General features: G+C 35.6%; 2 protein-coding genes across 6 annotated transcripts in view; both read right to left on the reverse strand.

Annotated features, from left to right (window-relative positions):
- LOC127846479 (cell division protein ZipA-like) overlaps window positions 1-4324 on the reverse strand; it is a 5695-nt gene extending 1371 nt beyond the window's left edge. Inside the window, exons 1-2 of one of the 2 annotated variants that reach the window (XM_052377751.1) lie at window positions 3510-4323; window positions 1051-1106 (exon numbers count right to left, since the gene is read on the reverse strand). In XM_052377751.1, the coding sequence (XP_052233711.1) occupies window positions 1066-1106; window positions 3510-3831 (363 nt within the window). In that variant the 5' untranslated portion in view covers window positions 3832-4323 and the 3' untranslated portion in view covers window positions 1051-1065. Of the gene's footprint in view, window positions 1-1050; window positions 1107-3509 lie in introns of those variants that run through there. The other variant, XM_052377750.1, reaches the window with a different exon arrangement.
- Window positions 1-15357, reverse strand: part of LOC127846476 (trans-1,2-dihydrobenzene-1,2-diol dehydrogenase-like) — a 277064-nt gene that overhangs the window by 191484 nt on the left and 70223 nt on the right. The window lies entirely within an intron of this gene.

Consider the following 15357-nt stretch of genomic DNA (forward strand, 5'->3'; position numbering starts at 1 on the left):
GACAAGTGGACTCCGTCCTTCTCAAACAAATGTTCCTCAAATTTTCCAAAGTCAGAGTTGGCCAAGTAATGCCCTCCACATGCCAAAGCCCTAGATGAACCATGACTATTAAGGCGCTTTCTTGCTTTGTCCATAGCAACTTTATTATCAGAATATCTCCAATTTGACCTTGGAAGCACTGCAGACCATACAATCTTAACACTTGGAAATATAGACAGTATAGTCCTGAATAGCTCGTCAATCAATTTTCGAAGGTCCACCAGTGACCGACGACCAAGATCATTACCGCCTAAATGTAACACAACATAGTCTGGAGAATTACCCACATTGGCAAGCGAAAGAATTTTTTCTTTGATTCTGCAAGTGTTAACCCACTGTACCCTTGCCACCAGATGATGTTGGGTTCAAGGCAGAGGTTGGCCCCTTCAGGTCGTAATCTTGCTGCTATGAAGGCTTGCTTGATTATTGATGAACCCAGAATCCAGATGGTTTTCCCTAAATACAACTTGGTTTTTGTTAGTCACATGAATCTAACTATATGAACCATACCTTTTTAATGGGGGTTATTTATTAGGCTGGGCATGACAACAGGAACAGGACGAACATATGTTTGGTAGGCATTGGAAGCCCATCTGCCTGCCTTTTTAATGATCTCCACTGAATAGCCTAGTTGGGAAGCTTCAGTTGCTGCTCCAATTCTGAAGGAGTGGGATTTGTAAGACCCATAATTCAGACCCAAAAGACAAACCGTTTTCTTAAGAATAGCAGAAAATTGGTAACGAGTAATTGGTTGTTTGTTAAAGTGCAAAAACAAGGGGCCAGGCCCTTGAGGACGAACATGAAGATAATGGTTAAGACACACAACTGGGCAAAATTCACTGTTTGACCTAGTAATTTTGAGCGCTACCCCTTTGCCCAACTGATCAGTTTTTGAATGCCGGATTGAAATGATTACCCAATTGTGATCAAATTGTAAATCTTCTATTGCCAGCACCGCTGCCTGTAAAATACTATCACCTTTTTTAGGAACAGCTATTTCGCCAACTCTTAGAAAACTGAAAACCGCTAGCATAAAAGCTGCAGTGAACAGTTTTGCTTCGTAGACACTGGAACACGCACTATTAAGTTTGCTTACTATCCCTTGCAGTAACGAGAGGGTAATTGGGAGCCTATTATCGTGTGTTTTCTTATCTTTTTGCATTCCTTCCACCATTTTTGAAACAATGAACTTTTTGGTAGGGTCAACAACATCAAGCAGCTTGCAATGAAAAGCTATAGAGCTCAAGTATGATTTTGCTGTTTTGTGGGATAGTTTCTGTAGGGATAGCCATGCTACAAATCGAACCACCTGTTCAACTGTAGGCGGCCAGGCATCTGACAAGCCGTATTGCCTTTTAAACTCAGAGAATCTCTCTAACCCAACGATGTATGCCTTTTTTGTATAAGCAGCAAGGGCATTGTCTAGCAATTTATTAGCCTCTTGTTGCAGATCATCAGTAAAAACTCCGGCGGGACTGATTCTGGACTCGCTTGTGCCTTTGGTGCTAACTGTTGTAACCTGTGAAACTGTTTACGAGAAATTGCATCAGCAATGTAATTGGACTTGATGAAATATGTACTGCTTTAAACACCACCGAGTATTTCATAACTAACAACACAAATGTTCTAACCAGAAACATCAAACGTTTCGACTTGGAAGACTGTTTGTTTACCACTTCTACCAAACCTAAATTATCAATATAAAACTTAATCTTCCTGTCCCTCAAAAAGACCCCCCAGAGCCATATTGCCAACAAAACAGGGACCATCTCTAAAAATGTTATATCTGATAAAATAGGTTGGCCTTGCCATTGAACAGGCCATGGGCAATAGGCCCAATTACCTCCAGAATAACAACCACAGCCAAGAGTAGCACCACCTGCACTATCAGTGTAAAGATGAATGACAGAGTTATCCAACCATACTTTATTTGGAATATGTACAACGCCATTAAAATCTTCAATAAATTGAATCCACATTAGGATGTCTTCTCTCATTTCACCATTAACTCTTATCTTATAATAGGACTTTTTTAAGCAACACATAGCATCATAAAATCGGCGCAAGAATGCCCTACTTGCTCTTACTGCTTGACTACAAAAACTAAACTTCCCAGTCAAAGACTGCAATTCTTTTAACGTTAGTCTCTTTTTTACTAGACAATTTTGCAAAAGCTTCAAAAGTTCTTCCACTTTTTTAGCAGGTACTCTAACAGTCATTTGCACAGTATCTAATTCCAGGCCTAAAAATGTCAGTACTGTTGTTGGGCCGACCGACTTTTCCACCGCAACTGGGACTCCCATTTCGGTGCATACTTCCTCGAAAGTAGAAACTAGCATGTTACAATTATTCGACCCAGCTGCACTTCCAAAAATAAAGTCGTCCAAATAATGATCTAAAGTTTGAATCCCAGTTTTGAAACTTACTAGCCAATGTATAAAAGTGGAGAATGATTCGAATAAAGCCGGAGCAATAGATAAACCCATTGGTAAGCATTTGTCAACATAATACTGGTTGTTGAACTGAAGCCCCATCAAGTGAAAGTCCCCTGGGTAAATAGGCATTAAACGAAAACCCGATTTAATATCTCGTTTTGCCATCATTGCGGACGTACCTAAACTAAACAACATGTCAGCCACTTTGTCAAATGATGTATAGAAATGTCTTCCACACTAAAACCATCATTGGCACTTGACCCATTGGGATACGACAGGTGTTTGATTAACCGCCAACCCCCGTCTGGCTTCTCTAAAATGCCTAATGGACTTACTTTTAAATTGGAAATTGGTGGGACTTTGAAAGGACCTGAAATTCTACCTAAGGAAATCTGTTTGTCAAGTTTCTTTTGGACTTCTGAAAAATGCACTTTTGTTGAAACCAAATTATTCGCTGAAGAACCTAGATGTGAGCCCTTATAACCCAGCTTAAAACCTTGCTTGAAGCCATTACTGAGCACAGAAGCTACTTCTTTATTTGGATATAACTGAAGATATTTAAAAATCGTAACAACGTTGATTGGCGACTTGCCAAGAGACCAAACTGAGGTATTAGTATCTGCTAAACGGGGTTATTACCCATTCTCAACCTAAACTGTTGATCATAAGATCTCCAGCCCTCAGTGTGTCTTGCTGCCCCCAGCCTTATAGTGTGCATATACTTTAAAAGATCTTGCATTTTAACAGGATGAGCACTTAAATAAATGCTTGAGAAAATGAGGAATGCGTCAGTCCATTTAGCTATATCCACAATGCTTTGTTTCATATTGTTTACCACTAATTCACCCGAATTATTTAAAACCAAATGTTTTCCTAAATCTTCTGGAACTACCGGGGCCTCCAACAAACTTGCCAGATCTACATATTGGCCTGATATTATTTTGTCTTTAATTGACTGAGGAACATAATCACCTAAAACAGACTGAAAACTAGGAATCATGCATGGTAAAAAAATATCCTCACTAAAACTATTACCCGATTGAACAGCCGGATCTGGCTGGCTTGCTGCAGGCTGCATCTGGTCGCCCAGTTGTTGACTGAGAGGCAGCTGGTCGGGTTGATGGCCGGACTGTTGGTTTGAAGACCATTGGCCGAGTCGATGGCTGGGGGTGGGAGGTAGCTGGACAGGCTGTTGGTTGGGAGGCAGCTGGACAGGCTGTTGGTTGGGAGGCAGCTGATCGGGCATTTGGGTGGAAGGCAGCTGACGGGGTTGTTGGCTGGTGCCAGGTAGGTTTTGGCTGGGATGCTGGTGTAGTTTGACCGACGGACGGCGCCTTTTCCGGTTTCGCGTTTCCATGTGTGCAATAAAATAAACAATAAAGATAATAAGTAAATACCGAAAAAAGCCATATTGGGCTTATAGCTAACCCACTATAATAATTAACAAACCTTTTAGAGATTTATTGCATATGAACTAAAACTTGACTCAACAAACTGTCTTGGTAATTATAAATAAATGCGCCATAAGACCACCTCTTAACTGCAGTAAGTACTGACTATTGCCGCATTGTCACAATTAAGTTCCTTTTACTATTGCTACATAAAAACCAACATTCATTTAAAGTGTTTATTTTTTTTATATTTTTTTTTATGACAAAACCTGAACATAGTGCCCGCCCTAATTGAATCTGAAGCAACCCACTCTCCAGAAATTGAATAATACCGCTAAATATATTTTGACATTTTTGTGCTGACCAAAAGTAATATGTTTGTTTAACACGCCACGGGAATTCCTTTATTTCGATTGAAATTTACCCTCTTACTGCCAGTTAGGTATAAGCCTATTTTCAGAAAATAAGTATAACATGGTTATTTCACTGAATACACGAATGCATATCAACTACGTTTTCTCATAAAGCTTGAACTTGTTTTTGCTCTTACTACTATTGCTTGGGTTATTTGGGTATGACTAAAATACGTATATGACTTATATCCGCGGATATGAATGGAAAGTACGGATATGAACAAATAACGGCTTATTAAATGGATTTTCCTTTATTTTTTTGTATGAAAATCATTCTGGGACAAAAATACACGTCGCTTATGTGTTATGTTACGATCGAACTAATTTAAAAGCGTTTTTTATTGGCATTTTTAATTTCAGTAACTCTCAATTCATATCTGCGGATACAAAGTGTATTATAGGTCTTTGGCGGATATGAACGCCAAGTCAGAGCACCGCTATTAGGCTACACAACACCAATACCAAAATTGCACCAGCAAAGCCGGTATTTGTATGATTAATATATAAATTCTATATATTTTATGGTATATATCTTCCGATAAGCACATACTTTATTTCGCATAATATGTCTATTGTCTTGTTAAATTGATGTATAAGCGTAAATCTATGCATACTGTAAAACCATTAAATTTCGTGTGGTACGAATTTTCGTGGATTTCGTTGGTCTGCTGAACCACGAATTTAAGTACCAACGATTATTTATACATTTTTAATCCGAAATCGGACATTTCGGAATGTCATGTCGGGCAATCGTGCAATAGTAGGAGTACGTGTCTGAACTATTCCCGTTTTCAACCATTTTGAAAGAGACATTGTTTGATTGAGCTATGCTTGTTAATACAATCTGCTGTTTTCTTGATAAGTGTTTGAGTAATAATACTTTTAAAATCAAGCACGGTATTTAAACTGTACATCAACGATTGTTCTCTTTTACGTTACGTTGTCAAATAAACAGTTTGCAGATGTATCACATATGTCAATTAGTGCCAATTAAAGTTAAAAGAGACAACGGCTTTCACACGTTATTTTGAGGACCTTATTACCCAATTATTACTTCTAGGTGATCGATTGCGCTGAGAATTGCAAATATTGTCGAAACAACATTGATGGCAATTAGCGAGTGGGGACAAACAAGTGCGCCGCTTTATCGCTCTTATTGACAATTGTCGGCAACACTTTCATGTTTCAGTGCACATTAACCTCAAGTCTTGCTGTCAACACAGACTGGGAGATTATGCTTCGTTATTACTCTTGTTGTTTTAATAAAAGTTAAACTGTTATGACGGTCAGTCTTCCCAAAAAATTTGAAATCCACGAAATTACGTGTCAACGAATTAGTTGTTTTTTATTAAACCACTAAATTTCATACCGACAAATTTCTATACATTTACAGTATATCTTTATTGTTTATAAATTATTATTTTCCCAAAAAGAATGTTTATCTTATATATAAACTGTATAAAGCTATATTTTTTTTTATTTTACAAATAGCCCTGAAAAACTATCATATATTGACACATAAAATTATCTAAAGCGTTTGAAAAATAAGTGTTTTTAATGAACGTAGGACTGTGTTATATTTTGGACTATTTTGCTCCAAAATGAATACATATATTAATGCTATCGTCCCGCTTCTTGTTTGGATAATGCCTCAAACAGTATTGAATGGAATTTAATGACGTTAAGATAACGATAATATAACAACCGTTATAAAAGCTCATTTGTAACAAATTAATGTTCACGTCGCATGACTATAAACGTGGATTTTTGTTATATATCAGATGGATATGTCGTATGGTGCATTTGTATATAATTATTATCGCTTATGAATTATAATCGGGTTGTTGTTTTTCATTTATGTTACATCTCGATGTATACAGACACGATTTGATATGTAATAAATTATCTATGATATTTATCTACATTGTTTCATGTTAGTGTTTGTCATTATGTTTTGTCTTTGATTGTATCATGTGATTGTTCAAATCTTGTCTGATAAATTTATTATATAATCTTTTATTCGTTAATTATGCTTTTGTAATCTATCCTGTAACATCAATGCACCTGTATTATATGTTCTGGTTGACACGTATACTGTGTAATGTATGTGTGTATATGTTTATATGTTTTAATCATTGCACTCAGTATTTATGCATCGATGTTTATTGCATGATTTTATGTGTAATAAAGTATCTATGATATTTATTTACATTGTTTGTAGATGCGATTCGAGATCAGATACAGCTTTTTTGGTTTATACATCAATTATGAATTATAAATACATGATTGTTTAGAGTTATTTATCGGCTAAGTACGTGGTGCAGGTTACGAAACTATTTAATGAATCGAAAATACCAACTTTATAATTGTTATGTTTTTATGGTACAAACAAAATGAATTGGACAATCAAATGTATCGACTGATACCAGTATCTAGACGTGATAATGTATACTTGCTCATTGCTTTTATGTTTGGCCCATTTACTTACACGTAGCGTTACAATAATTTGCCATTGAATTAAAACATAATTTGCTATTGTATAATGTCAAAGTAATAAAGCTTGGTCACAGAAAACCTCAAATGATTATCTTTATTTTATATTTACAGACCGATGCTAAAATATACATTCATTGCGATTAAAATAATGTATTGCTTTTGTGAAACAGACATTGCCAGCCCTTATGCAATATAAATAAACCTGTTCAGGCTACCCTGGTAATGTTCGCTGCGAACCAGCCAATTATTGATATATGGGCATTAAGAGCCGCAAGACGGTCATAAAATGCGGGAGAAATCTCGGGTTAACTCACATAAATCTGTATGAAATTTCAATTTCCGTGATTGTTGAATTGATGTTTAAATGCTATTTTAAACAATGCATTGGTAATTAACGAAAATTCCATGAAAATGCCGATTCAGTACGGAGAAGTAGTTTTCAATGTTCGTAGACATACGCACTCACATATTTCTCTTTGTTAAAAATATAAATATACAAACACACAAGTATTAAAGAACAAAAAAACAATTTTATTGTCCATTTAACAGTACATGCTTATTGTGATATATAAATTGAAGAACAAAATAAGTGTTAAAGAAAAGTAAGCACTATGTTTGGAAGGAATATGTGTGAAATCAATTTACAAACATATAGGCAATAATTCTATTTATTTCCATTTGAATGCGTGAAAAGGAAACACTTTTAAAATGTCGTCATAGCAAACAGTGATATCTTTGTTTAGAAAATATAGTGTTTTCGTTAAATTATTAATAAATACTTTTTTTGGTTTTTTTAGACAGAGCATATCGGTGCTTGAACTTTAATACAACTGCATGATTATTCCTTAACGTATGCAACTTTGAACTTGCTGACTACCGCAGATTACAATTCTTATATGGAGTATGGCTTAAATATCTCCATATCAAAGCATCTACATGGGGAATAGAATTGATCATACGAAAATTACTAAACAGTTTTGATTAAACATTTTTTAATTGTGTTGAATGTACATTCTCAAACAATGACTACACATGTTTGTTTCACGTGTAATTATTCATAAATTAAGATTTAGGTAAAATATGTAAATTAAAAACATCTATATTATTTTTCTCATAACAAATTCAAAATACATCATACAACGTAGGTAGTAATTTTGTTAATACAATTATTCGATTTATTAATAAAATTGTGTTTTTGTATCATGAAACAAAGAAACAAGAGTGTTTTCGTCCAAGGACTTTGAGACAAAATGAAAATTGGCGATACATTAAAGTTCATATTGAGATATTGTCATAAAATGTTAATAATTCATGTAAGATTTATAAATCAATATGAATTCCAAAAGCAAGGAATTGTTCAAACCAGAACTTTAAATAAGATATAAAACTAATTATTTTGATTAGAAAAACGTGTAAAATATTAAGCATACAAATTATTAATATTAAATTGTAAAAAATTAACAGATGTAGGTTTGCTGTAGAGGGTAACTTAAGGTGAAGAATATCCTTAAATGATATGTGAATATTACATGTTTAACGATTTTATTTTGAATGAATTCCATTAACAGAATAAAACATTATATAAAAATAGCTTAATATTTCGTAATTTAGCTTCACCATTTCACTGAAATACATTTACGCAAATAATGACGCAGAACATAGAAGCGAAATTGAACATTAGGCAAAACAATATTTGAACAGGTAGGCATATATGCATATCTTCGATATAAAACCTAATAAAATTCACAAAACTAACAAGAAAACAACGATTATTTGATCAATATAAACAACACTTTTTAATTTAGATAAACGAGTCGCTTATTTTCATCACACATTTTAACTGCAATTCATTATTGTCGCATAGAAAAGACATAAACAGAATAGTAAGAAATTTAATAGTATCCCTTGAGAAAATAGTTGTGCATGCAGTATTAAGTCGCAGTGCTGTACAAAGTGAGTGCCTTTTTCAAAAATCTGGAGTAATTGAAACAAGAGCGCTTGTATAAACGGTATATGCCGTGTATTCGATATAAATTTGACAGGTAAATGTAACTTAGAAATGAAAACAATAATCATAATTGTTCATAATTGTTCTATTACTGCTGCTGCTGCTGCTGTAACTGCAACTGCTGCTGCTACTGCTGCTGCTGCTTCTGCTACTACTACTGCTACTACTACTACTACTACTACTACTACTACTACTTCTACTACTACTACTACTACTACTACTTCTACTACTACTACTACTACTACTACTACTACTACTTCTACTACTATTAATACTACCACTACTACTACTACTACTACTACTACTACTACTACTACTACTACTACTACTACTACCATCGCCATCACTGCTACCACTAGCTCTACTACTACTACTACTTCTTGGACCGTATGCTGTTAACACACGTGAACAAGCTATGGTCTGAACGTACATAAGCGTAAGAATGTTGTCCGTTTTTCTACAAATTACACATTTTGCAGAAGGTGAGTGAGAAAAAACGCATTATTTTAACTGTAATGCCCGAATGAGTATGTTTAAAACAGCACATAACATACAACACATACTGAAGATAAGTACTTCCAGCCATTAAATGCAGGACTATTTTACTATGTAGATATTAAAACAACATCAATATTTTTCGTTGTATTCAGAAAAATTACACGACTATCAGAAGTAATATTATTATTGCAAATGCTAATATAAAACACCATGGATTTTAACGGTATACGAGTGCATGCTTTTATTGAAAAACAACGTCGGTGAAATATATAGTATGTTTTGTTGAGTCTGATTTTACTGACAGTACGTTCATTGTGACTGATTTGTTCCAAGCACTAATCGTTTCACAGGTGTGTGCGACTTTTCTGCCCTTTATCTTTTAACTTGGTTTGGATTTTTGCCTGATGAGGGTGCTCTGTAGAATCTGCGCAGACCATTAGTGGATTGAACCACACCCCTATCACGCCCCTTATCAGACAAGAATTTTCTTTGCCGCAAATCTCTGCTCTCTTGCGACATTCCCGACCAATTGTCAATTGGCTGGTAGTGATGGGCATATCTTTCTGTAAGTTGATAGTTGCCCATGCCACTTATAGCTCTGTAACGCTCTGTAGTTTCGTTATTGACTATGCTGCTTATTACCTCTATAAATTTTGGTATCTCTGTTTGTTTCCAATGCGTGGCGGCCTTGAGTATATGATTAGCTGATTCACAATTATTGTTCGTCCATCCGTATCCGATTCTTTTCTTCTTGTATGGTTGCATAATATAATTCGTTAAAGTTGGTACTAGTTTGTCATTAAAGTATGGAAGGAACTTTTTGTCTACGACGTTGTTATCGAATATTTCTATTGATCTTCTAATTTGGTTAAGACGATAATCAAAACTGTCGTCATCATTTGATGACGTCAATCAATCGCGTCCATAAATGGCGTCACGTATTTGTTGCCGCACCATCAGTGGAAATCCGATCTTATCTTCCATGTATTTGTTCGTGTTTTGACGCAAATGCCTAGTGCACAGCGTATGCGTACTTTCTGGAAGGCACCGTTCTATTGCGGCTAGAAAAGCCTTTTCTTCATCTGAACCGATGACCAGATTTTTTATTTAAACATTGGATAGGTTGTCAGCAATGTCGTGAAAAAAGAGGAATATGTTTTGGTTGAAGAATTCGTATGTATGAATGTCGGTCCAAATGTTAAGGGATTGCTTCTTTGTAAACAGTAGGTGTGACGTAAAATTCGCCCAGGTTGTAGGTCTTGTCAACTCCTAAGATTGTTTTACCGGTCGCACAGAATCGTTTTAGGTCAGTTATTTGTTGATTGCTCATGAGGGTTATTACAGGTGGTTTATGCCTTTTAAATGTTTGACGCTATATACTAACTCATGGGTTTTTCGTCATTTCCTCAACACACATTATTTGGTCTGCCGGATTTTATGGTACTGAATTGTTTGATTTCATCGATGTGTACTTTATATTTCTTAATTGTTTTTTGTTGCGTTGCTTTGAAAAATCATCTGTGTGCATTTTGTTCATAGTTTGCTCCTCTGATTTAACAGTCTGTGTTTTGAGCAGGTTTGACAGTTGACTTTGTACCCCAGGTTTAGTTCGAATATAAAAGGGGGCGGAAGAACTTTTGGTCGACCCATGTCGTTTTCTTACCGAAAAAGTACCTATGTATTATACAACAGCAACGTCCAAAGGTAGTTGTGTTAAATTGTCAGGGCGGCTGACTATCCAAGCGCAGCGTCTTTTAAATTGCTGCGTTCCTTCTTCGCTTACATTCAATGTGTTGTATAACCGTTGTATCGTCAATATTTGGTTTGTAGATGGTTGAGGTTCGAATGTTTCATATATTTTCTTTCTGTTGTTCATTTTTTCGACTCAGTATAATCCTTCTTTCTTTCTTTCTTTCTTATGAATTGTTTGTAGGTTTCCATCATTGTAAAGAAACGAAAACATAGGAGAAGTTCCCTTCGACCAGGCACCACAGTCATCCCAAAATTTTGAATTGTTTTCCAGCAAGACGTCTTTCGTTGTAATTCCCGTTATTAATAATGAAATAGTGTCCATCTTTCCTACCGGTCGGTATTTCACCAAGAATAGCAAATGGGCCACTAAAAATTCGTATAACGTCATTTATATCTAAAAACTTGTCTAATGGTCCATTTATAAATGTTGACACCTCATCGGTTTCATGAGTGTCATCTGTATTGATTGCATCTTCTGTCAATATCTCTGTTTCTAAAGTTTTGGTAGGAGGTTCATCTGATATTCTTTTTTCCTCAGTCTGTGTATCTGTTTCTGACGTATTGGTAGGAGGTTCATCTGATATGCTTGTATCTTCGATCAGTGTATCTATTTCTGACGTATTTGTAAGAGGTTCATCTGATATGCTTGTATTTTCGGTCAGTGTATCTATTTCTGACGTATTGGTAGGAGGTTCATTTGATATGCTTGTATCTTTGGTCAGTGTATCTATTTCTGAAGTATTGGTAGGGGGTTCATCTGATATGCTTGTATCTTCGGTTAGCGTATATGTTTCTGAAGTATTGGTAGGATGTTCATCTGTTCTCATTTTATCTTCTGTCAGTTGATCTGTAATTTCAGAGATAGATCTAGTTCCAATTCTGTCAGGAGTGTATTCGACGGCTTCATTTAAAAATGGTTCTGATTGCAATTGTGTATTCCCCGATTGGCGAACACCAGTTGTAATTGCATAGCCATGATCTCGAATATTCGTTGCAGTAACGTACACATACTTTGTTTCCTTATGTGTTTGGTTTTGAGTCGTCCTCAGTTCATCGATATGTCTATGAGCATGATTGACATGACCGTTCTTGATCTTTGGCTTTTGTGTGTTAAATGTTCGTTTCCGAGTTGAACTAGCTATTTTCGTTCGTTCCATTGTCAATAAATGTGGGCTGCCTTTTTCAGTATCTTCGTCATGCATCTCGATGACTTCGTGTTGCAAAACATCATATCTATTTTCCGATTTGAAGGAGTGAGGCTTGTCTTGGCTTTCTTTTAAACGTCGGAAATGTGTGATGGAATATATTTCGCCTTGTTTTACGTTGTCAACTAAAGGAACAACGTGATTAGCTACCCATGGCTCAACATCCGTTGGTGGTTTTGTAGACACACTCATGCTCGTCCACAACAATGTTGGATTTCCTTGTTTTGGATCGGCAAATTTAGGTCTGATGAGCGTATTCAGCGTCTTAAAAATGTAGGTGTTTGCACTATTGACTGCGGGATACATGACCTTTATTGGGAGATTTAACAACATTGAAGTTGCTAAGAACATATGCATTGTGGCATCGGTCCCTTGATGTACACACCTAATACAGTCTTCTTCAAATGGTGGACACAGAGCGGTGAATCGTTTGTATTGTTGAAGAATCATAATTTCGTTGTTTTTTTTTTCAACACCATTTCAATGCAACATCATTATCGTAATTCCGTGCTTCGCGTTTCATCTCCGATTAATAACAGCGACACCGAGTTAAAGAAACAGTCTCTCCATTTGGGCTGCTGTGTAATGCTGACATGTCAGAAGCATGAAAATGTGTAAGAAGAGTATTTGCTACTGGATCTTGCTCGTGGTTTTTGAAGTCGCTGTGCAATTTTATGTTAAGGGAGGCATCTCTCAGGAGGAGCTTTTCTCGTTCCACGGCCTTGATGAACTTGCGAATTCCACCGGAAGATGACTTAAAAAAATAAACATAACAATTCTTTTAATAGGGTTCATCGTCATCATCATGTGTACGGGGTGTTCATATTCAGAATAAAGTATTTTGCTTACACAAATGATAGTTTAATAAACATTTGTATGTGTGTTTGTGCAATTCCAGTTCCATGATATAAGACACTCAACCATGATTGTCTAGATTCTTTATTTTTGCGTCAAACACATACATAATCCTCGCCGTCTTCTTCTTTTACATCATAATTGTAATCATCATTATTATCATCATCATCATCATCATCATCATCATCATCATCATCATCAACATCATCATCATCATCATCATCATCATCATCATCATCATCATCCTCATCATCACCATCATCATCATCATCATCATCATCATCATCATCATCATCATCATCAACATTATCGTCGTCGTATGTTTATTCCCTGAATTGTTCCCTGAATTGTGTTCAACGGTGTTCAATAATTATCCATCGAAGCATAAAAGACATACATTTTAAACGTGATTATTAAAGGCTTTATATGGCAATTATGACGTTTGTCATCCCATGTAAAATAATTCGAAATAATTCAAAGGTCTTCTTTATCATTTTAACAAACCTGGCGTAAGCGCTCCAGAGCCATCAAATAATCGAAGTTCCCGTCGTCGTCTGTACGGCATCTCAAGCAAATGTATGCCAATCTTGTGTTTCGCCATTGGTCCCTCTCGCTGCGATATATTTTTTGACAAGTATAATGACTCCATGTTTTGCATACCTGCAACGAGCGATAGATAAAAGGTATTAAATGGATATCGGCCGATATAACATCATTTGAAGTACATAAACATTAGAAGAAGATTCGCATAGATATTTTCTTTATCCGCAATTTTAATCTAAATAAAAGATCCATTTGTTACTGAAATAAAGCGTCCTTGAAATTGCTCATTTACTAAATTAGGCTATATATGTTTAAAATTAAGTAATCTTTTTAAAAACAAAATACTTACTACATATAGATTATTAAACGTACATTAGGTGTTAATTTTACTTTATATGTAATATAATTGTCATATAACATGATTATATTGGAATAACAAATGAGTATTAAGTAACGGCACATATGTTTGTACTTGCCTTTACCTGCAACAAGAAAATAAGCAAAATCTTACAATTAGGAAGATACAAGACATATGTTTCAGGCGATATAAAAGTACGGAATATCGTCAGTGCCATCGTGGTTACACATTAAAATTCAGAGGGCGACAACACGATAGTACGATGGCGACAACACGATAGTACGATGGCGACAATGCGATAGTACGATGGCGACAATGCGATAGTACGATGGCGACAATGCGATAGTACGATGGCGACAATGCGATAGTACGAAGGCGACAATGCGATAGTACGATGGCGACAATGTGATAGTGCGATAATACGATGAATAAGTGGGCAATACGACGACGACAATGTGAAAGTACGATGGCGACAATGAAATGATACGATGGCTACAGTACGATATGACTATCGCAGTGTCGCCATCTTACTATCGCGTTGTCGCTTTGTCGCCATCGTACTATCGCGTTGTCGGATTGTCGCCATCGTACCATCGCATTGTCGCCATCGTACCACTGCAGTGTCGCCATCATACCATCGCATTGTTAATGTGTAACCACGATGGCCCTAATTGTATTACGTATTAACTCGAATAAACGAGTATTTAATTAAATGAAAGGTATATACCCAATTTAAAACATTCGACTATACGTCATGGCTCTAGAACATTCTGTAAACCAGATTGCAGACCAATGATTCAGCAAGAAAAACATCCCTATGACCAAAAAAGAAATATCTAATAATACCAGTCAGCACTTTAATATATAAATTTATCATACGGAGGTTCAGGAGATAAATCGTCTGTCACGATCGAATGCTAAGGAAAAGGTAATTCGGAACCACACCTAGTCCTTTGGGTCAGTATTTAAAGTCGCCCGAAAAACATATTTGATGTCTAGCAAATTACTGGAATGTTCGTGACTTACATTGAGGATATATTTTAGTTGTTTGTTTTATTTTACTAAGTGCCGAAATTTATACTAAAGAATTGATATTAGTTTGGTTTGGATTTTATTGTAATGATTAGTAATAATTATATTGTTTAACACTGCAGGGTTACTTGGTATGTAAATAATTACGTAAAATGTATAATAACTGGACCGCAGACTTATATATAAGATCAGACATTTGAATGATATGCTAATTATTATTTGTTAGTCATGTCTCTGGAAATTACTACAATTATTTTATTCCAATCACATATTATAGTATAATAAACTATGCATGCAAATGCATGTGTATACTTTTTTAATATTATTATAAC

Source organism: Dreissena polymorpha, chromosome 9 (assembly GCF_020536995.1).
Source record: "Dreissena polymorpha isolate Duluth1 chromosome 9, UMN_Dpol_1.0, whole genome shotgun sequence".
NCBI classification, from domain to species: Eukaryota; Metazoa; Mollusca; class Bivalvia; order Myida; family Dreissenidae; genus Dreissena; species Dreissena polymorpha.